The sequence below is a fragment of the Crotalus tigris genome, unplaced genomic scaffold (genome assembly GCF_016545835.1).
Source record: "Crotalus tigris isolate CLP2741 ecotype Arizona unplaced genomic scaffold, ASM1654583v1 scf7180000019328.220996217465:2438092, whole genome shotgun sequence".
Taxonomy (NCBI): Eukaryota; Metazoa; Chordata; class Lepidosauria; order Squamata; family Viperidae; genus Crotalus; species Crotalus tigris.
The window spans coordinates 2,177,987-2,200,784 of record NW_024097488.1 but is presented as its reverse complement, the minus strand read 5'-3'; the positions used below and the strand labels follow the sequence as shown (position 1 = coordinate 2,200,784).

Below are 22,798 nucleotides of genomic sequence, written 5' to 3'. Positions count from 1 at the left end.
TTTTTCTTGCCTAAATGTAGAACCTTGCTTTTTTTCACCATTGAATTTCATTTTGTTAGTTAGTGCCCAGTGTTCAAGTCTGTCCAGATCCTTCTGTATCTTAAGCCTGTCTTCTGGAGTGTTGGCTATTCCTGCCAGCTTGGTGTCGTCTGCAAATTTGATGAGTTCCCAATCTATCCCTAGGTAATCCTCGACTTAGAACAATTCGTTTAGTGACTGTTTGAAGTTACAACAGCACTGAAAAAGCGAATTATGGTCATTTTTCACACTTATGATTGTTGCAGCATCCCCAGGATTATGTGATTTACATTCGGATGCTTGACAACTGATTCATACTTATGACGTTCAGTGTCCCAGGGTCATGTGATCAATGGCCAGGGGGCATGGCCAGCTGATCACTCAGGTTGCAGAGTGCCTGTGGGGGGGGGGAAATCTGTGGGTCTCTGGGTTGGGAGTGGGGTGGGTGCCTGCCTTCCTTCCTCCCTTCTCTCCCCTTGTCCCTTCCTTCCTTCTTTTCTTCCTTTTCTTCACCTCCCTTAGTCTCTTTCTCCTTCCCTCCCTCTCCCTTTGTCCCTTCCTTCTTTTTCTTTCCTTCACCTCCCTTAGTCTCTTCCGCCTTCCCTCCCTCTTTCCCATTGTCCCTTCCTTCTTTCCTTCCTTTCCTTCACCTCCTTCTTAGTCTCTTCCTCCTTCCCTCCCTACCATTGTCCCTTCCTTCTTTCCTTCACCTCCCTTAGTCTCTTCCTCCTTCCCTCCCTTTCCCATTGTCCCTTCCTTCTTTCCTTCCTTTCCTTCACCTCCTTTAGTCTCTTCCTCCTTCCCTCCCTTTCCCATTGTCCCTTCCTTCTTTCCTTCCTTTCCTTCACCTCCTTCTTAGTCTCTTCCTCCTTCCCTCCCTCTCCCATTGTCCCTTCCTTCCTTCCTTCCTTCCTTTCCTTCCTTCTTTGTCCCTTCCTTCCTTCCCTCCCTTTCATTGTTCCTTCCTTCCTTCCTTCTCTTTGTCCCTTACTTCCCTCCCTCTTCGTCCCTTCCTTCCTCCCCTCCTCCGTGCCCAGGAAGGAACAAGGGGAGGGGGATGGCTGCCAGAGGCAGAGGAGAGCTCTGCCCAGCTCACTTGCTCAGCTTCGCCAGAAAACAAGCCACTTGCTAAGTTAGCAGAAGCCCCAGAATCAATGCCGGGCTACAGCTGATTCGCGCGTTGGCTAAATTAGCAAGCTAGCAAAGCTCGAGCAACTTTGCTGGGTAGAAGCCAAGGAGAGCTGCTACAGCTGACCTGCTTCTTAGCTACTCTGCAAAAGCGCGGATCAGCTGTAGAGGTTCACCCCGATCCTGGACAAGAGGGAAGGAAGGAAGGGTGGAAGGGACAAGGGGAAAGAGGGAGGAAAGGAGGGACAAAGAGGGAGGCGAAGTAAAGGAAGGAAGGAAGGAAGGAAGGAAGGAAGGAAGGAAGGAAGGAAGGAAGGAAGGAAGGAAGGAAGGAAGGAAGGAAGGAAGGAAGGGAAGGACAAGGGGAAAGAGGGAGGGAAGGAGGAACAAAGGGAGGCGAAGGGAAGGAAGGAAGGAAGGAAGGAAGGAAGGAAGGGACAAGGGGAGAGAGGGAGGGAAGGAGGAAGAGACCAAGAAGGAGGGAAGGAAAGGAAGTTCCAGCCAGGAAAGGCTTGTCAGCCTGGCTGCCAAAAAACAGAAGAACGCAAAGCCAAGGAGAAGGTGGTGGCGGTTTCCTCTCAAAGGGGGCTCTTTTTCTCCACCTCTTCCCTGGGCTTGTGGGGAATTTCTCGTCACCAACGATGACAGGTGCTGCTTCAAGCCCGCCGCGAGCTTTCTCGCCCCCTTTGCTTCTCCCCCCTCCCCCACTTTTGTGAGGATTGTGGCACCCTTGGGAAGCCGATTGTGCTTTGAAGCTTAGGAGAGGAGGAGGAGTCCCTTCCTCCTTCCCTCCCTCTCTCCCTGTCAAGCCCCGGCGGGCTCGACATGAATGGGCGGAGGAGTTGAGGACAGGCGGGGTGGCAAAGGAGACTGGCGGCTGTCGCCAGACCTCCCGGCTGACAAGTGCAAGTTCGGGGGTCGCCAGCTGACAGGCGCAGGAGTTGGGTGCTGCGGCGGCCTCCCCTTCACTGACCTGCATGCACGAGAAGATGTCAATCCGGTTGCTGCACAATGAGTCTCTGGAAAGGGCGGGGCCTTGCTCTGCGCCTGTGCTCTTCATGCGCCCCCTGCAGGGCACATTTGGTAGAGTTCGTGCAGACTGCCAACAAGCGGCATATTTTCCACAAACAAGTGAGGTGGAGCAGTGGGGGGGAGGGAGAGAAGGCGGTTGACAAGCCCTGCCCAAGACCATTGGAAATATTTTTTCTGATGGTCTTAGGCGACCCCTGTGAAAGGCTCATGCGACCCCCAAAAGGGTTGCAACCCACAGGTTGAGAACCACTGCACTGGAATATTTACAACAAACCCAAAACTTTGTGGTTTTGCACTTCTAGCACTGTAGTGAACACGACTAAGAAAGGATGACATCACCTAAAGATGTCATATCAAGTCTCAATCTACAAGGATTAACGCATCCTCCTCAGTCTCATAAATACTAAATCTAAACAATTTGACAGAATAAGACTCTTTATTTTCCTATTAAAGTCTTTCATCCTGCTCATTTATCATTTAAAAAAACAATGTTTTCCTTTTTTTTCGTGTACAATGGAAACAAAACACCCTAAGTCTCTTTTTCAATACAAATTTTCCTAAGCAGGAAGTACACTGAATATAAATTTCTTACTGCAAACCACTGAAGGCTGGGTCAGGAAATAAAGCCAGGATAATTGATATAAAATGTTAACTAAAATCAACGTGGAAATCATTAAAAGTATAGAAATGCTTTTTGAATAAAACTGCATTACTTTTCTTAATGATTTTTCCATAGCCCCCTTACAGGTACATGGGCATGTGCATCTCCCTTTTAAGCTTTCTAATTTTATCACTCAGTTCTCCGGATCAGGAAATTTTAATCTATCCACCCGTCATTGTGTAGAGTACTAGAGGATCCAATTAGCATTTGAGATTCCACACCATGATTTATCACGCTAGCTTGTAGGGAGCCTTGACTGCATCCCCATGTACATATAGGAACTGCAGAAGACAACTTACATACACCAGTGTTCCCTGCAACTATATTATTCATTCCTTGTTGCAAGTAGACATTATGTATCTCTAACACAAACACAACTTTTCCTTGCACATACCCCACTTTATGTGCAGCTGAACATACAGTGTTCTGCTGTACTCACTAGATCTGCTCTCTATTCTGGATAGCCTGGGGAAACAATCCAAGTTTCTTTTCAGATTATTTCTTAATAATAAACAGTGCTATAAATCCTGCTACTGCTCCCAGATCTCTCCTGCAATTGGTTCCAATGAAACAAAGCTGCAACTGTGCAAAAAGAACTTGACCGATGCCTTTAGGATTAGACCGATTATTCCTATAATCAAATGAACCATAGTGATCCTGCTGGTTGTGAATCCTTCCTGAATAAAATTCAAGTCCTTATGGCTTGTTGGGTTCATCAGGTGATACATTTAAGGCAGGTTTTGTGCTCTTATTGGATTGTTTCTGGGAGCGTTGCTTCTTTGGAACTTCAACAGCTGCTACAGGTTTTTGTAGCGGTTCATCATTATCTTCTTTTACTTTCTTTACCCTAGTTTTGCTTTTGACAGGGTTAGAGAATGTAAGGCAAGTTTTGTTGAATTCCATGGGGAAAATTCCCACATCTCCATCAAAGCGATTCTTGGAGACCTGTAGGTAGCGCCTGCCTGGTCCTGAGGTTAATTTCCTATCCTGCAGGATCAACACATTGTCAGCCTCCTGGCTGGCCTGCAACAGAAAGCAAAACACTATGAGTAGAACAGGGCAGACAGAAGGATTGACTGACTGGATGGTGGATGTGTGGGAATTTGCCTAGTTCCTTGGAAAACTTTACCAAGAAGGATTTACCTTTGCAGATCCAAAAATGGAAGATGTTTGCAGCTCTCTTTCTTCATCTTCCTTCCGGGGATGAATGATCAGAGTTACATGGCAGTTGTTGTCTGTAGCAAATTTTCGGAAGGTACCCACAATGTAGTCTTGGAGGGCAAGCCTGGGAAGCAATAGGGCAGTATAAATAACACAAATTGCTGTAGAAGTTCATGGATTATCTGAAAAAAATGTGTTTGTCTTTCTCGGTGAACAAACAGTGTTAAATTGACAAGAGTGTACAAAGCAGGTATTTAACACTCATCTTTAGTACACACCCTGAAAAGTGATGGCATTAAAAGCTATGTCAATTTAGGTCAGAACAGGCATAATGATCCTGAGCAAATGTTTAACTATGAATAAGCATCTGGAAACAGGATCATGGGATTTGCACATTCTCTTCTCATGTCTCTCAAGGCAGCTTGCAAAATGTGGTGGACAGAGCAAAAGAAAAGGAATAATGTTGTAAAGTGTGATTCTATGCTAAGGAAACATGAAATGAGAGGATTACCGGTCTATACTGAGTTGCTCCTGGCCCATCATAAACTGGAGATTATCAATGACAACATGAGTAATATCATACATGTACACAGCATGGAGCATGGTATCAATTACTGTCCTGCAAGAAAAAATTATCAAAGTTACACACGTGTAGAGGTTACTTTACTTTGCCATTCCTAGCTAGGGAGAGATCAGATCAATTTCAAATGAGGAGTTTTTAAACAGAAAAATTTGCTGCAGATTAAAACATGTCCGCAGTCTCAATTAATTCAGAGCAACAAATACATTTATAAAATTAATGACTAAATAAGTTATCTTAAAACCCTCAGAATCCTAGGAAAAATAATTTTATTAATAGCAATCAGAACAAAGAATGAGGAGCTAAAGAACTTCTCTGAAATATTCCTTTACACATTGCGATATACAATTTGTATCCTGCATTAAAGGAAACCACATGATATTGCATATCTAAGGGGAACCAATTGCCCTAATGTAAAATAGTGTACTCACTATATAATTTGAGACCAATCTCAATATTTGCCAGGCAAAGGGTGCTTTGTAACACTCACCACTGAATCTGTACTAGAATGATCTGTGGATTTTCTATCATACTGTCTTATCCAAAATGAGGACATAATGATGGTTTAGCAAAGTAAGGGGATGCAATTTCCAGACTAACAAACATTACATAGAGCTAGTTAATTTAGTCTTACTTTGGCCTTACTACCAAATATTGCAACATATTTTTTTCAAGGATATGTATACAGTAGTATTTCGGTACTCAATTGCTTCAAAATTCATCAAATTGGTACTCGACATATTTGATGCAAAATGGTATTCAACATGCTGTGATAGGAAAAGGGAGGAAATGGACAGAAAGTTGGCCATGGTGAGCAGGTCAGTGACATAGGAAAAGGGACAGACAGGAAGTCCTTCCCAGCAAAAATAAAGGGTCACATGTTTGCTTGGCACTCGTTATTTTTAGTACTCGTTGCGCCTCCCAAAACCAATTAACAATGAATAGCCAGGTACCACTGTATTTCTTTCGGAATTATGGATATTTCCTGCCAATTAAACATAATTAAAACTGCAAATTCAGCATTACATTAATTATAGCACTGTTTCACCTCTACTGTCTCATAAAAAAGCAATAACCCATGATATACAAGTAGAAAGCTGCTACCACAAATTTTACTTGATGTTCTGTTGTCCGTAGAAGATCATGAAGTGAAGTGGAAGATCCTCAAATTTGTCTGCCCACTCATCATATTTTTCCAGTTGCTCATCCAGTTTTTCCATGGCAAATTGAGTAAGCATGATCTTGGCCAAACGTACATTGTGGATCTCAAAGCTGCCCCATAATGTATTAACCCCTTGCATGCAGAGATCCAGGGCATATTCACTTATGAAAGTGGTCTTCCCACTGCCTGTTGGACCTGATCCAGAAAGACAAAGGCACAATTAGTAAGAAAGGCAGTTTGATCCAACTTATGTAGAATTTGGTTTCACCTGGAACAAACTGACATGTCCTTTCCTTTGATGGGTAGCTGCATTGGCTACTCCTAGGTTCTCTGTGGTTAAGAAATGCAAATGGGGAACTATGTCACAACACAATATTTTTCCCATTGAATGTAACATCCCACTTACCCATTACAACAGATGATTTGACCACTATTTAGTAATGTAATAAAAATCATGCTTGCAGATATAGATCAAATCTCCCATAGATCGCTTTTGTTGAACAGTGCATACAGAATCACAGAATTGCAGTAAGTCAGAATCTCATTTACTTTCATCTTCACTTTTGCCAGAATTGAAAACATGCAGGAACAAGTCTGGCAGAATGCATCCATGAATGCCAACTGGCAGTAAAAAGGCATGACAAAAATTCTTTAATTTCACAACATATAGGCAGATTTAACCATAGTTTCAATTGGGAAAAATGTGACAATCCTAGACTAGGCCAAATCCAAAAATGCCAGGAAATCTCTAGAAGCCTGGCACTCTGACAAATCAGCCATCAATAGACACATAGATATTAACAACTATGCAAAAGAGACAATCAACCAGCCCCAAAAAGAAAAAGTCTCCAGCACCTCTTCAGCAGTAATCAGCACTCAGATCAGCATAGATTAACTCTAAGGTCAACTTCAGACCAACAATCAAGTAACTGCCAAAGAGCCATTAGTAAACAGCTCAATCAAAGAATCCTTAAGATTGCCCCCACCCAGACAGACAGGCAAGGCACCAAAATATAAACTGACAGCAAACAGCACTCCTTAGTACCTTAGTACTGATGTTACCTAGTTAGGGTAATGAACCATCTGCAGAAAACAAACAAGCTGAGAGAGCACCAAGGACCCTTCAATTGGAAACATGCACAATTTAACTTAAGAAAAAGGAGCACAGAAAATAAATGTATTTTAGACATCTCCAATGCCTCCTCCCTTTTGTTTCTAGTAATAATCACTTTATTAAGTAAATTGTTCTTCTCCAGACAAAAATATTGTACGGGAGCAGAAAACCATGACAAACTGGTTTTCAGATCATAAGCTATATCTGACAAGTAAGCCAAAATATGACAAACAGCTCAAGAACATTGCAGCAAATATTTTAATGATTACATATGCTGTTGGAGGAAGGATGAAAGGAAAAAAGCAATATATTGTTGCCTTGAGTTATTTATAAAAATAATAAAAGCAGGACATAAATACATAAGTAAATAAAATATACACTCACCTGTGAAAACAGTGAGCTCTCCTTTGCGGTGGCCTTTGAGAAGTTTGCTCAGTTCTGGGAAACGAGCCCATTTGACTCCGGCCACTTGATCTACATTGACCAGCTCCCCATACACCTCTTCTCGCAGTTGACAAAATGAAATTATAGACTTGTGGCCAGCTGGTAGAGCTGAGCGTAGAATCTTGGTAAGATTCATACCATTGCTAAAAGCTTCTAAAGGTCGACGCTGCTGGTCACTTGGTCGCACCAAATAACAACGCTTAGGATTTAGCTTACGTGCAAAATGTTTAGCAGATTCCCAGGATCGGAGATCCTCTCCTAACCATAAAGTAATCCTTTTAAACTGTTCTAAGTAGGGAAGTAAGGCTGGGGGGAGACAAGAAATCCCACGAGGCAAAGCCAGGGTGGGTAAACCAGTGACTTGATGCAACACCAAAGCATCCAACTCTCGGCCAGTCAATACCACTTCTGTATCACGCCGACTGATCAGAGGCAAACCAAAGAGATTGTGATAGACATTCGGACGAGGCAACATATTCTCTACATGGTGTACTCTATCTCCTTGGTGCTCAGCTCTGAGAAGTTTTAATCCCTTCAAGCTGGTGCCAGAAGGACTGAACCATGGGAAGACCAATGCTTGAGCGGTCCGAAGAAAACGCACCCCAAAGTGTTTGAGGGTGATATTTGACACACTGGAAATGCCAAACATAGCCTTGACTTCCTTTGTCTCCTGTTCATCCAGCAATTCCCAAAGAGGCAAAGCTCGGTCCCATATATGCCTAGCATCCTCCCCACTTTGGTCATTTTGCTCATTAATACTGTGCCTATCACTTAAAGTTAGCCCTTTATCCTGCAGCTCTACATTAGCCTGGAAATCTTGCCAATTCCCTTCGACCAGTGTGGCCGTGCAGATAAACTGACCGGTAGTCTTATCAATAAAGAGGCTGTAATTATGGCGAAGCTGCTGTTTATCCTTCACAAAAATACTGGGCACATGAATGCAACTGTAGCCATCGTGAAATGGGATTTTCTGCGTTTTGAGGTACTGCCGGATCTCCGTGACCGAGGCAGGAGGAATCGGGTCCTGCACGGGCGGAAGCTTTTCCTTTTTGTAGTGCTTACAAGGAGCGCTCCCAACAAGCATCCACTTACGTGGAAGGCACCGGTGACGCAAGAGAACCCGTGACGTCACAGAGAACATTTTACCCGTGTCTGCAACGTCCCTCCTCTTAGCTCCTTCATGGGATCACCCTGGGACCTCCTCGCTCTACGACCCTACAATGCGGTCTCCTCAGTGCCCCGACTGCCGCCCCGTGGAAAGCCCTTTTTTCTCCTTAAGAAACGCTTTCCACCCTCCGAGAAGCGAGAGCCTGCCTTTCCTAAATTGCACCTCCCCTTAAGAGCCTTCTATGCCGCTGCCCTCCTTCCAGCTTGCGGTGAAGCTGCCCACATCCAGACCGCCCGCCTCTCTCCAGCCAGCGCTGTCTGTCCTGCTAAAAGGCCTCCCCTCCGGCCGCAGCCTGACCGCACAGCTTGGCCCCCGCGTCTAGCTCCACATCAGGGGATCGGTTCCCCACGTGCTGTTCCAGAAAGCACGCCATGATCTTCCTTCAAAACCAACACTTCCCAGAGAGGCGGGGACAGGAATCAACCCGGAAACAAACGACCGGCTCGGCGGAACATACAGACTTCGCACCGTAGAGATAATACGCCTCTCCCCTGCTCGTCTTGTTGCAAGAGCGTTTTCTGACTTTCAGGCCCAAATTGCAGAAATTCGAAGGCCGCAACAAAGAGTTAGAGCTGTTGGTGTCTGGACATTGTTGCAGCCTTATTAAGACCGTCATAACCTAACCTCAGCCACACATGCAAATCCTTCCTGGCGGTTTCTATTTGTGCATCATACAAACTATGCATCATGCAAACTATGTTACATTGCAATTTTAAAATAGATGCTGACACCCCAATAATTTTCTTTTGTCTTGCGGGAATAAGGTGGAAGCAACATACCAGGCAACTTCTGCGACGGAAAAACCTGGAATTTCTCTACATTTCTTGCGAATTATTATCTCGCAGAAAAGGTGGAGGAGGCTTTAAAAACAATTGCCGTTCGACTGGCACAAAAAGAGAGAGAGAGAGAGAGAGAGAGAGAGAGAGAGAGAGACTGTATGCTAGACAGGCGCCAACTCTGTTGCTTCCTGCTTCACTTCCTGTTCCGCTTCTGAGTTCCGGTGTGCGTTGCGTTGCCACCGACGATGACCGGCCGGGGTACCCCGAGCCGCTTCTTGGCTAGTGTCCTGCGGAACGGCGTGGGCCGCTATGTGTGTCAGCTGCAGCGCATCACCCTGACGGTCAGCCAGCACTTGTCGAACTCGCTGGGCGCCAGGTGGGGAGAAGAGAGGCGCTGCAGCAGGCGGGCAGCCGGGCCCGTATGTCTGCAAAGCTTCGGAACGGTCCGGATTCATTGTTAAGCAGTGCAGGTGTTAAAGCAGGGGTCTCCAACTTTTAAGACTTGTGTTGAAGTCCACAAGTCTTAAAAGTTGCCAAGGTTGGAGACTCCTGTGTTAAAGTGAGACAATAAAGATGATTAGGGGGCTGGAGACTAAAACGTAGTCGTAGATGAAGAACGGTTGCAGGAATTGGGTATGTCTAGTCTAGCGAAAAGAAGGACTACGGGGTGACATGATAGCAGTGTTGCAATATTTGAGGGGTGTCATAAAGAAGAGGGGTCCAACCTATTCTCCAAAGCACCCGAATGCGGGACAAGAAGTGATGGATGGAAACTAATCCAGGAGAAAAGCAACCAAGAACTAAGGAGAAATTTCCTGATAGTGAAAACAATCAGTGAAATGACTTACCTCCAGAAGTTGTGCATACTCCATCACTGGAAGTTTTTAAGAAGAGATTGGACAACCATTTGTCTGAAATGGTATATGGTCTCCTGCTTGAGCAGGGGGTTGGACCAGAAGACCTCCAAGGTCCCTTCCAACTCTGTTATCTGTTATTTGCTTCCTCCTTCCTGATGTTTGACATTGACTCCTAGCTTCTTAGGAACAAGAAGGGGAAGCCCTGGCCTCCATTCTGTGCCACAATGGCTAAGCCACAGCTCCAGTTAATTGTATAAGTATTTTACTTATATTGCAGCTCCTGTTTTTCTCCCTCCCTGTTTGATTTAATATTAGCATCCAAAGTAATATCTTTGATCCCAACATGTAATAGAACTGGACAATATTGCTATATTCTGTTCTTCACTTGACCCAATCTAAATTATTTTCATACAGCAATTAAAGGTATTTTCAGTAAAGGCAGGATTGAACAATCATGGCCAAAATTCACAAATAAAAGCTAGACAATCTAATATTCAGTAAATTATTTGTACTGTTAAGTCTCCTGTACAAGTTTGTGAAATGCTTACTCTAAATATAGGCATCTGGTACATTATTTTTTTTAACAAATGAAATTATTTATATAACTTGGTTCATTTATACTATGATGCAGAATACCTGTCACTCGGGTCTCCCTCTTTGCCTGCTTCCACTAGTGCTGGATTTGGTGGACTTTTCTCTTAAGGGGGTTCTCCAATCAAAATAATTTTATAGAAAAGTCCTATGTCCAAGTAGACTTCATTGCTTCAGCAATGTAATCCCTTGCTTGATTTAAGTGTATTTTTTAAACTCCTCAATGCAAATATTTTTTGTCTGGTTGTAGAGAATACGTTGAAGAAAAGATAGTGGACTTTGCAAGGCAGAATCCTGGGGTTGTGGTTTATGTAAACCCAAAGAACTGCAGGATCCCCACATTGGTTGCTGAATACTGTGAGTATGGAATGTAGTACAGAAAAAAACCAAATAGAGAATAATCTGTTTTTTACTGCTATTACCCAAGAAATCTGCTCCTTATAATCTTTTAGGAGGTTGCTCAGCTCCCTCTTAAAACATAGTCAAGATGGTTTTCTCTTTATCCAAGCCTTATGAGTTGAAGTGATCTAATTGTTTCAATGAAAATTTGAGTGTCATGTTAAGCCAGTGTGGGCAGAAGGATTATAAATATGGAAAACTAAGTAAATAAATCAAGCATATGGGTGTTCTTTCAATAAGTTTATGTAAGTACAGAGACCTTCATTTTCTTGAAAAACAGTCGTCAGTAAAGCTTGGCTTCTATCTATTACTATCTATTCTACCTATCCCCAATATGACAGATATATTAAGACTGGAATTCCCAATATTCTAAGACAGCAGGTCTTCTGACCCTGCAAGAAAACAATATTGTGAGCTGCAGTCTGAAGAACACCTTGATAGAAATAATTAAGTAGAAATGACTGTATCTTTATTAGAAATTCCAAACAAGCTAGTTTACATCATTAAAATGTAAAATTACAGAGATTGAGGAATTGGAAAACCTAGCTATCCAGACAAACGTGTCTTCTAAGATGGAACAAGTTTTTACATAAGTTTTCTTTCTAGTGAATGGAACTGTGAAGGAGGAGCCTTTAACCAGCAAGACAGTAGAAGAGATTGCAGATATCGTCCAAAAGATGGCCAACCAGTCTGGCCTAGAAATTATTCGTATCCGAAAACCTTACCATACAGATAACCCCAGTATCCAAGGCCAGTGGCATCCTTTCACAAATAAGCCCAGTGTGCTCAATGTGCAAACCATAGGAGCCAGACTCCAGTCACTGGAAAAATAAAGCTATGCTGTATAGCTTATGAACATGAGGATCTCCTGCACGCAAGAAATCATTATTTGCTTCCTTCCTTACCTAAGAAAGTGGATACTGAAGGGAAGTGACTGACTTGTGGCTGCAAAATGAACTATTTCTAAATAAATTCTACTATTGGGCAGTTCTGGACCTGCATGGATATGCTAGTAGCCTTCTTCCCATTGTACTTTGCAGTTTAATTCTTACTGAAAATAAAGGATGAAACCTAACTTACACTGGCTCATCATTTCTTTAGACCAGAGATGGGAAGCTTGCAATCCATGGGACCTTTCTTCCCTACTTAACAGTTAATTTTAAGATACAGGTAGGCTTATTGCAAGGGGTTCATGGTTCCTGTTTTGAACACTCTTTTCCAGGTTTCTCAGATTGAAGTAGATCTTTTATTAACTCCAATTAACAAACCAACTGTGTCTTTTCCTGAAGAAAGTGACTGTAAGTGTATATACCAGTAACTCCTAGGCTTGATTCATGTAACGCATTATACATGAGGCTGTCTTTTTGCATGGTTTAGAAAATAGTACTCAAGAGTCTAGAAAGTCTGAAAAGATTCAAAGAATGTATTTGGGCTACAATTTTTGCATTGACTACCAATTTGTTTCCAGGTGAAATACACCGTGTTGCTTAGTATTTTTAAAACCAAGTATAATTTCAACTAGGCTATTTGAGAGAAGGCTTGTGCAAAACATTTTGTACAGAAGCCTAAATAGACTTAACATGGGAAGAGGAGTCATTGCTAGATAAATATATATATGTAAATCCCTTTTTTATTTTTAGAAATAACTAAAGGTGATGAACATAACCCAGATAACATTCCTCCTCCTATTTCCCCCACAACAATCCTGTGAAGTGGGCTGAGAGTGACTGGCCCAAAGTCACTCAGCTGGCTTTGAAGACTAAAGTAGAACTGAACTCACACATTTGTGAGGGTTCAATATACACTTGCTTCAATATACTGTATATCTTGGTGTTGCAATCAACAATTGCAGCATCAATTTGAGCGTAAGATTCAGTTGGTGAAACAAACTCCCACAAATTTGTATTGTTGGCCCCAATTTATTCAGATTATTTAGTGAATTTTCTATTGAACAATTTGCCCTTTAAGAAATTATCAATATGTTTACTAAGGAAAATGTCAGAATAGGGTTTATGTCAAAGCCACTATTATTTGTTCTTAAAGGCTGACATGTATTATCAAACCTAAATTAGTAAAAACCTTTTTATATATTTTTTTAAAAAGTATCGGTATGATTACAGAAACATGAAATGTACAGACTTCTATATTTGCTACATCTTTTAGATGCCAGATAATCTCTCAGTTCTCTACCAGATCAAGTGATGGTCTGTGGTTGGCATCAGATTTTCACTGGTGAGCAGGACTGACTAATTCCAAAAGGATTTCTTGAAATGCTTAGTTGAGTAAATGCAGATCCCCCCTTTTTATAAGGGGACAAAAATTCCTCACTATCCAGAGAACCTGAGTAGATTGTGAGGTTGGAGTGAGATGAACTTCAAGACTAGAGATAGAAGAATGAAAAGCAATGGGGAGGATCAGTAGAGTATATTATATATATCAAAATATCAATATGCTTATATAAATCTATGACCTGGTACTTTAGAATATAATAGAGTTTGGTAGGCTTGTTTTGAAAGGATTATTGTCAATTTGAAAGAAGTACTTTTAAAGTACTTTAAGGGAAGAATTTAGTGGTCTGCTCATACAAGAAAGGAAGAAAGAGATGAAGTATTTTTATTTTTTTGTAAAAGAAAGGTATCAATACTTCCTGATTAAGTTGCAGGGTGGTAACATTTCCATTGTAGCTGCAACAGAAGTGAAGACATTTTGAAGCTCGCCATTTTTCCATCATGGAAACTATACTCGGTAACTTTTGCTGTCAGTGTTTTGGATGCTCTAAGACAGGGGTCTTAAAACTTGGCCTTTTTATGATTCTGGGAGATGAAGTCATAAAAGGGCCAAGTTTAAAGACTCCTGCTCTAAGATCTTCAAGCTGATTGTTAAGGTTTCATTCAGATGGTCTTTAACAAAGTTGCAGTACAAAAATACCGTTGTATGGTCTTTAGCTGTACACATTATCATTAAGTAACATAACAGAAAAGTTTAATGTGGCCATAAATACTTTAAGCAATTTTTGAGTGAGCTGAACAAAACAAGAGCTATTAATGAGTTTCTTAGAGATATCTTAAATATAGCTGGAGCAAGTAAACTACAGCATATATTGAAGTATCTACGTCAAATGGTATGTAGAAAAGACCATCAAAAACATGATTATCACAATAATGGTATTCTTAAATGCTCATATTGATGTCTTAGAAATCCTAACACCACCCTATATATCTGGAGTGATAGAGATTATTTCTGATTCAGATTAGATTTGATCAAAATTGAAAATAAAATGTTCCTTTCTATCATTGAAGTCACTTTTTCATTAGCAAATTCTTCTTTTCTCACTCCATAATGTAGATCCTCACTCATTCATATTAGAACAAAGGCAGCTCTAGATGACTTTTGGATAGTTTTGGGAAAGTCTTTCACCATCCTTCCAAATGTGTTAGAATACAACCCCATATTTATAGCAAGTACAGGGAATGGTTTCTTGAGCATTCTACAGCCAACACATTTAGACTGTACCATGTTGTGGTGTCATAGAAACTCTTAAGGTGGCTGGAATATTGTGAAGGAGGAGACCCTTTGCTATAGCGTTTATTGGTGTTTATTTCTTTGGTGAAATTTTTATTGCAGTTCTAATTCATTGCCATGTTGAGAATGAGATAGGTGGTACCTAAATGTGATCAATAAACAAAAATATTTCATCTTTTGTCAGTCTGGTGTAATTTTTTTTATCATTTTACTGATGACGATTTTGTAAACCACTTTGAGTCTCCATCAAGCAGAGCAACATATTAACCCAAGAAGATAAATAAAATATACTTCAGTGTTCTCATGCTCTATATTAGGCATAAGCAGCTTTGTCTCATAGAGTTTGGCAAATGTCACTCTTTCTCTCATTATACTAAATCCAACTGAGAAAATATTCTGTGTGGTAGATTTTAGAAAAGATATGCCTTAATATCAAGATGTAAGCATCTATTCTTGCACCCCACTAAATTCAAAATTTACATATTTTTCTATGAATGAGAGAAGGAATAAAAGAAGCTTTCCACTTTGAAGGAAACAGAAGAAAGTTCATATAGATAAGTAAAAAAGTACTGTAACCCAAATTTATCTAAGTAGCTCTGAGACAAATGATGACAAATGAATTCTGACCTTTTACTCTGTCTTAGAAAGGTGCCATTCAAAACTTGTAAGTTAACCTTTAATGGGCATAAAGTTTGTTTAAATGTACTTTATGGCCACTAGAATTTAAATACCAGGCTTTGTAGCATAATTCCCCAGTTGCTCTTGTCTGGGAGCGCCCTACAGCCCTCTAGATGTAGCTGAATTACAATACTCAGTACTTCTCTTTCCCGGCCTTGTGGGCTAGTCCACTGAGAGAAAGATCAGAGATGACCTATTCATTGACTATGCTGACTCTGGTCAACAACTATAAGTATAAACTGAGTGTGCAAAATAGAGAACAAAACAATAATGCCTAAAGTTATTCATGGTAAATCACATTTAAGGAGGATTTCTCTATCACCATTCATGATCACAATTCACCTTAAGAACAATTTAAATGCAGTTCTCATATTAAAAAAAATTCATCAAAGTTTTGCTACCAATTTCTTAAAATCATAGTTAAGCCTTCATTTCTTACTAAGACTCCTGGCTGGCAGGATTCTTGTTAGGAAATTAATGGCACTTTCAGAGATGCCTCATGATGGAAGGAAGTAGGAGACAACCAGACAAACCCAACACATCTCTGTGGCACCTGTTTATTGATCAGCCTTTTATATAAATATAATTCCCATTTAAACAGATTTCTTTGTTTACAGCAATTGAAAAACAAAACAATCAACAGCAGCAACAACAAAAAAGACAATAACAAGATAAAAGAAATGAGTGCGGAGTCTATGGCGGCTCCGGAGGGCCGCTCCGGAGGTAGTTGCTGAGTCCTAACACTGGTTTTTTTGGCCTGAGGGAGCGGAATTGTGCAGTGACAAGAGAGAATAGTTCAGCACATGGACTCTCTCCCCCCCCCCTTTACACAGAGCTCTCATCCAGTTTTTCTACCAGCTGGGTGTGTTTCCGCTTCTCCAGAATTTTGCTCAGCTCCTCAGTGAAAGAGTTGTACAGCGGTGAAGTACATGGCTCCTCGTTCTGCCGCAGGAGCATGTAGCTGTTGCCATTCATTTTGCGCAGCATGTTGGGTAATGTTGAAATGCCATTGGTGAACTCAGCAGGGAGAGGGGGAGGGGGAGGAGGGAGAGCCAGAGGTGTCACTTTGGGTGACAGTGACAAGGTAGGGGCTTCTCCGGGGATGATCTGAAGGCAGCCATCTGGATAGGTGCTCAGCTCCTCTTCATCCTGCCTTCCTTTGCTCAGGCAATTTGAAGAAACAGTCTGCAGTTCTACACTTGATGGTTGGGGACCCCCCAGTTGATATTTGCCTCTACGACTCTGCAAGCAGCAGATATAGGAAAGCACAACAATGAGCACGAAGCATAATCCACTCAGCACTGTGATGATCACAATGTAGATAAAGTTCAAGTTCCCAGCATCATCTCTGGCCAAATGCCAAGACGGGAGAGCTGGAGTGCTGGGCTGCTGTGGCCCCAGTTCTTTGGGCAGCACAGTTAGAGCGTAGGTAGCTACCAAGGCCTGCAGACCATTCTCCTCAGCGTAGCACTGGTATTCCCCACTATATTCAAGCTGTGTGTCTGTCACCAACAATCCATCTACGCCTAAGCGGAAATGTCCTTGCCCATCCTCAGCAAGCACTTTGGTGCCATTCACCCTCCAAGTCGCCCGTGCCAAGTTGGATGTTTGTTCACAAGGCAAGAGCACATCACCACCACGCGGCACTGTCCGGTTCTTCCGCACAAGCATAGCTGTAAGAGACAAAATAACAGACAAGGGCTCTCTCACTATCCAACTTCTGTTATAATAATTCAAGTGTCAGCACACAGTGTCACTTTAATAGTACGGAAGAGGGGTTTGGGACTCTCAATCTGAAGGAAGTAAGATTCCAAGTGCTCAGGTAAGAATGAAAACTTCAAAACTCTGAAAATATGGTTTAAAAACAAATTAACCAAGTGCTTTGCCTTTTTAGGAAAGAAAAGACAATCTGGGAACAGAATTTGCAGAGATCAGATATTTAAGCTCAGGTCAGGAATTATCACAACTGCTTCATCCAAGACCTCTTTCCCTTGGCTGGGTTGGTCTATGCCCATGAGTCTAAGCAACGTGCTATTTTTATCTTCTATCACATCACTGAACTTGCTTGCAGGATCCAGGAAATTATTTTCGAAAGCAGAAGAAATTCATAAAGCTAAAAATTATATGCAGATTGCCTTAATAATGTAGCTACAGTTTGTGCATGGATAAATTGGGCTTTTGTGTTTATTTTATTATTGCACAAATATTTATACTGTTTATATTTGATTATCTATGAATACTAAGTCTGCAAAAGGAGAAGAAAAGGAATTCTTTCTGTCCAAAAGAATTAGGAAGCAGTTGATCTCTTCTGAAGGATCTTTCTTTCAACTACTAGGAAGGAGAGGGGACTAAGGAGGGAATAGACTGACCATCCTTACCCTGCACAGAATCATTCCAGCAGCCCATGTTGCCATGCAGCACATCCTGAATCAGCAGAGACCTGTTGAAAATAAGCAGGACTCTGATCAGCTGGGAAACAGCAGCTAGAAGATATTTAATCTCTGCAATAGTCAGCAAATTTCACGTGAAATTTCTTTGGCATGCAGGCAGATTCTTTAATACATACTTATATAAATACTCGCTTGCTCAGCACTTCAACATGCACAATAAGAAAACCAATATTTCTTATTTCATCTCAAAGATCTAAATATTCAGAAAGCACCTAATAATAGCATAAAATAACTCTTCAGAGCTTAGACGAAGCTAAGATTTTCTACATGAGATACTGATCCTCAGGAATGCATTATCTGGGGAGACCTAAACTGAACCTAACCTCACAATATTTTTTATAAAGAAATAGATAAAGAGATATTTATTTAAAGAGCTATATAAATGTTTAATGAGTAGCTGCCTTACATTTTTGATCTTTAATTTTTGCAAATTTTTAATATGCTTTGTATAGTAACAGGAATATTCTATAGCTGAAATTGGGTTGTGTGCTCCAGGTTCCACTGATTAAACAATGACACTTATCAGAGCCAGAAGTGTACATTTTCTATAGCCGCACCTGCCCTCTAGAATGAGGTTCTCTCCCCCCTCCCCCCCCCAAATTCAAATAACTCCAATCCTATTGGTATTTCAAAATGTCTTCAAGACCAGGCCTTTTGCCCAGATCTTTGGAGAAGACAACTAATGCTCCTTTTTGTTCCCTTCTGGGTTTGTTTTCTTTGCTATCATTGTTCTTTTGTTTTGTGTAGTTTTTGCAGGGTTTTTTTATTGTTTGTGTAAACTACTCAGAATCAATGGGAGATGGGCAGCCTATAAATTTAATTAATATACCATCAAACAACAACATCTATCTATCTCAGGTCCTTGGGAAGAACTCGATAGATGGATAAAAATGCCAAATCTGGTCTGAATATCTGACTGACTCTGTGACCAACCATAATAATAAATATGCTTTTACTTTTTTTCAACTATGTCCTTTACTGTCGTTGCTTGGAAATTACAACCGGCTCTCAATACGATAAACCTAATCCAGGTTTTAACAAACACCAAAGCAAGAGAATTCTACTGGATGCCCTCTTTTGAATGAAATGGACAGAGAAGACCTAATGTGACTCTAGTGATCTAATAAATAGGATGTCTACAGAAGCTGCTGCACATCCTCAAAAAATAACCTGACCTCAGTAATAGGAAGCCTGAACCCACATGTTCTTCACAATCAACATTTTCATACCTGTTCAGAACATCAGCTACTTCTTGGCAGCTCTTGCCATCCCAGGCACAATATGGATCTCGAGCCAGGATGCAACTGAAGCAGGTGATATATTGCAAACAAGCGGACAGTGGTAACTGCAAGACGCCACTCTGGGCCCCAACATATACGTTCCTCTGCAAAAGAAAGATGCTTAGCACCGATTCTGCATACTATTCTTGATGAATGAGTTTGTCATGTTTTCCCCATCCTACCCTAAGGCAGGGTATATTAGTTTGCCAAATCACAGATGAATGGCAACTTAAAGTGCAGCATTCTAAGGCCTGTCTCAAGACATGGAAGAATAGAAATGTTAAGACATGGACAGGACTCTTTAACCACTGAAACCTTCACTGACATTCACTAGGATAACACAAAGAGAGCTTTCTGATGGAGTGTCAAAGCAAGAACATCCAATGGGGAATTCAGATTTTGGCTTGGCCTATGTACGTGCCGATGCTATGCTACTTGAATAAAGATTCTTTAAGGTAACCAATGCCTCGAAGTTCTTTGAAGAGTTTCATCTGTCGGAACCATGACATGGAGCTTCTGTCGTGCAATTACCCAAGCTCATTCACAAAAATGTACAAGAAGTTCAGATAACCCAACTGACTTTTTTCCCCTAGTGCTCCAGCCTGTTTTTATTTCTACAAAACATTTTTTAAATGTTTGTTTAATTAATTCAATTAAAGAAGCAGTAGCTGTGTTTTCACCAGCTTGGTTAAGATAATTCTTGTTTAAGTTTTTAATGAGCTAATTCAATAACCAGATTAAGCATGTGAATGGAATCAACAGATGCTCAACTTTTTTTTTTTTTGTTTATGTACTAGTACTACAATCTGGAAGCACCCTTAATATTCTGACCACATATTCTTCCCATCTAAGGAGATAAAGGAATGGAATTAGATGGCCATTATTAGGTGATGTAAAGAGGAAAAAGTAAAAGAAAATTGAAGCGTGACCCTGTTTCCATAATAAAAAGAGTTCAGTTAGCTACTGACTTAGTCATATCTTTTTTACTGGAGCTTTTGTAAATAGTGATGCTATTTGAACTAAAAGTATCTATTTGGTGAATACAAAATACCTGCCAAGAAATCAACAGTATTCCATCAGTCCTTGCATCTGAAGAATTCTAGCATTATTTTACTATCTAATGTGTCCTTCCCATCAGCCAGGCAGAAGGAATTAGGTATATTTGGGTTGCTGCAATTTTTCATTGTCTGAGATACAGTATATTATTATGTGCTGCCAGGCCTTGGCAGTGGCACCATAATGGAGAGCCTTGCTTTTTCAGCCACTCTTTCCTTTTCAAATCATGTCCCTGGAGAACCAGGGAGGCAAAACGGGGCAACTAATTTTGTTTTGATATTCCTATGGTTCAGCTGGGTAGAATTAGTTTAGGCAAGGTTTAATTAGTTTGGTGGTCTATTTAACCCCCCTCTCCAGTGGTTAGTTGAATCAGTCAACTGATCCTTCTTTGTTGTTTTTATAACAAACATCCATGAATCTAGTTAAACATGTGGAAGCAAAACCAATGGTTGTGTTCATATTACACATAAAGCACAAACTGGGCAAGCATTTTTTGTCTTAGTATATGATACAAAGTCAGCCTCTATTGATATTGTGTCATGGGAACCCATGCAATATGGGTTAATGAAATAAATCAAGGTTATTCTTGGTTAGGTATGCTATATGAACAAATGATATGAATTTGTTGTTGTTGTTAATTGCGAAGTCGTGTCCGACCCATCGCGACCCCATGGACAACGTTCCTCCAGGTCTTCCTGTCCTCTACCATTTTCTGGAGTCCATTTAAGTTCACACCTACTGCTTCAGTGACTCCATCCAGTCATCTCATTCTCTGTCATCCCCTTCTTCTATTGCCCTCAATCTTTCCCAGCATTAGGCCCTTCTCCAGTGAGTCCTTCCTTCTCATTAGGTGGCCAAAGTATTTGAGTTTCAACTTCAGATGATATGAATATTATCTACCAATAGTGGTCATTTACCAATGGTTCTGCTTTTGATCTCTCTAATTTATCCTCTATCCTTCTCTTTCCATCAATAGAACACTTCTCTCTCAGAATAATATTTTGTGTTTCTGCTAAGAAAGATTATGATTCAGAAAAGATAGACTGTTATCTTGACTGCAACATCAGGGTTTTCCAGCAGAGGGAAGCAATGAAATAGAACACAATACTGGCATTATCCATGCAGCCATTTATTCCATATTTATTTATTATTCATTCAACATTTATTCAAGAGTATTATTTTCTCAAGTCTATTTCCTAATATGAAGTGGGTCTCCAATAGCAACCTTCATATCAAAACATCTGGGAATAGATATTTTCTCTTTAATGTAAGACAGGCAAAAAAGAAAAAGAAAAACCAACAGTCTCCCTCCTTGCATCCTGCTTACATTTTCCTCCTAGCAAGCAAAAGAATTGCTTTTGCTTTTGCTCATATCAAAGTGATATGGGCAACAGACACAGGAGCAGATTCAGTTAAACTTAGAAATATTCTGTCCACACAAATAGCTGAAGAGTACACCCCAGGTATATCATACCTTTGCTAAAAAAAACCTCCAAATGACCACTAGATGATAGCAAAGATATAGAGAAAATTCCATTTCTTTGCTGCCATCTAGTTTCCCCTGGATTTTTGCAGGTCAGCTATGTTATGCTTACAAGACTAATAACTTAAGTTTTAAAATAGCCTATCCAATATCCTCCAGATGCGTTGTACACCAACTCTTCATACCCATGCTGAATGAAGGTAAGAGTAATCCAGTTCACAGACAGAGAACCAGTTTCTCGCATAGGCCATAAATCAATTTATTTATTTATTTATTTATGAGACTTATATATTGCTTTAAGTGCAAGCACTCTCTAAGCGGTGTACACCAGTAAGCAATGTATATATATTTACATTGCCCCCAACAATCTGGGTCCTCATTTTACCTACCCCACAAGGATGGAAGGCTGAGTCAACCTTGAGCCGGTGAGATTTGAACCGCTGACCTGCTGAACCCAGTCAGCTAAAGTGGCCTGCAGTACTGTACTCTAACTGCTGCGCCACCTCGGCTCATCAATTGTAGCATTTAGAGCAGGGGTGGGAAACCATGGCCCTTTTATGACTTGTGGACTTTAACTCCCAGAATTCCTGAGTCAGCCTCACCCCTGATCTAGAGTTTAGAATAAACTTGGGATAAAGCTGAAACAGAGTCCATGCTTTTTTGCCTGATAGGAACAGAGAAATTCAACAGGAGAAATGCTAATGTGTTGACTTCCTAACTAATGCTCCTGTCTTGAGTTCTTTTCCAACAATTATTAAAGCATCTAATGAAAAATGTCAAATTAAAAAAAAAAACAGCCAGGCTTGAAAGCTCTAGGGCACATTTGGGACCTTGGAAAGACACTATGCAAAGTGGGAAGCAAATATCCTCACAAAGGAACTAGAACAGTAAGCTCCAAACAGTTGTCAAAGGACAGCCACATGATTAGTCCTTGAACAAGTGGTAGTTACTACACTGGGTGGATTAAATAGCTAACAAAGGACAAAAAACAGCTCAAGGCAATTTTTTTACCTAGCAGTGGCATCACCACTAATTAAACTTTCATCCATACCATGTTTCTATTATTGTAGTTGTATTTTTATTCGTTTAATTCTTTTATTTTATGAAAGGCAAGGCTCGGGGAAAAGCCTACCTTTGTTTCAAGCTATACATTATGTTTTAATGCTAGTGGCAGACAGAAAATAAATCTGGATACTGGATGATTCGTTTTTATTTCTCAGTTGTATAATGATAAC

The 22,798-nt window shown here is 40.8% G+C and overlaps 3 protein-coding genes across 13 annotated transcripts in view; 1 reads left to right on the top strand and 2 right to left on the bottom strand.

Moving 5' to 3' along the window:
* Nucleotides 1–2,595: 2,595 nt before the first annotated feature.
* On the bottom strand, nt 2,596–9,373 carry TWNK (twinkle mtDNA helicase). Of its 2 annotated transcripts, none has more exons than XM_039361719.1 (5): nt 9,248–9,373; nt 5,697–5,937; nt 4,512–4,619; nt 3,983–4,124; nt 2,596–3,862 (listed from the first exon to the last, which is right to left on the bottom strand). In XM_039361719.1, exons 2-5 carry the CDS (start codon nt 5,879–5,881, stop codon nt 3,536–3,538), a joined length of 762 nt encoding a protein of 253 aa, XP_039217653.1. In that variant the 5' UTR covers nt 5,882–5,937; nt 9,248–9,373; the 3' UTR covers nt 2,596–3,535. The 2 variants fall into 2 exon arrangements, with proteins under 2 accessions (XP_039217653.1, XP_039217652.1); XM_039361718.1 differs by lacking the exon at nt 9,248–9,373 and adding an exon at nt 7,241–9,226.
* A 71-nt stretch (nt 9,374–9,444) lies between these two features.
* MRPL43 (mitochondrial ribosomal protein L43) lies at nt 9,445–12,169 on the top strand. The gene is made up of 3 exons (XM_039361720.1): nt 9,445–9,623; nt 10,946–11,052; nt 11,701–12,169. Exons 1-3 carry the CDS (start codon nt 9,493–9,495, stop codon nt 11,925–11,927), a joined length of 465 nt encoding a protein of 154 aa, XP_039217654.1. The 5' UTR covers nt 9,445–9,492; the 3' UTR covers nt 11,928–12,169.
* Nucleotides 12,170–15,835: 3,666 nt separating this feature from the next.
* The window catches only part of SEMA4G (semaphorin 4G), a 104,805-nt gene continuing 97,842 nt past the window's right edge, over nt 15,836–22,798 (bottom strand). For all 10 annotated transcript variants that reach the window (XM_039361708.1, XM_039361711.1, XM_039361714.1 and 7 more), the window contains 3 exons: nt 18,974–19,128; nt 17,673–17,734; nt 15,836–16,967 (listed from right to left, as the gene is read on the bottom strand). In XM_039361708.1, the coding sequence (XP_039217642.1) occupies nt 16,120–16,967; nt 17,673–17,734; nt 18,974–19,128 (1,065 nt within the window). In that variant the 3' untranslated portion in view covers nt 15,836–16,119. The remainder of the gene's footprint in view (nt 16,968–17,672; nt 17,735–18,973; nt 19,129–22,798) is intronic.

What these genes read in the sequence shown, in the direction of transcription:
- MRPL43 (XM_039361720.1), top strand. Translation starts at nt 9,493, where the DNA reads ATGACCGGCCGGGGTACCCCGAGCCGCTTCTTGGCTAGTGTCCTGCGG. An exon ending in TCGAACTCGCTGGGCGCCAG is followed by an intron (nt 9,624 to 10,945) that starts GTGGGGAGAAGA and finishes GTCTGGTTGTAG; the next exon opens with AGAATACGTTGAAGAAAAGA. An exon ending in CACATTGGTTGCTGAATACT is followed by an intron (nt 11,053 to 11,700) that starts GTGAGTATGGAA and finishes TTTTCTTTCTAG; the next exon opens with TGAATGGAACTGTGAAGGAG.
- TWNK (XM_039361718.1), bottom strand. Translation starts at nt 8,441, where the DNA reads ATGTTCTCTGTGACGTCACGGGTTCTCTTGCGTCACCGGTGCCTTCCA. An exon ending in AGAGCTCACTGTTTTCACAG is followed by an intron (nt 5,938 to 7,240) that starts GTGAGTGTATAT and finishes TTTCTGGATCAG; the next exon opens with GTCCAACAGGCAGTGGGAAG. An exon ending in GAGCAACTCAGTATAGACCG is followed by an intron (nt 4,125 to 4,511) that starts GTAATCCTCTCA and finishes ATTGCTTCCCAG; the next exon opens with GCTTGCCCTCCAAGACTACA.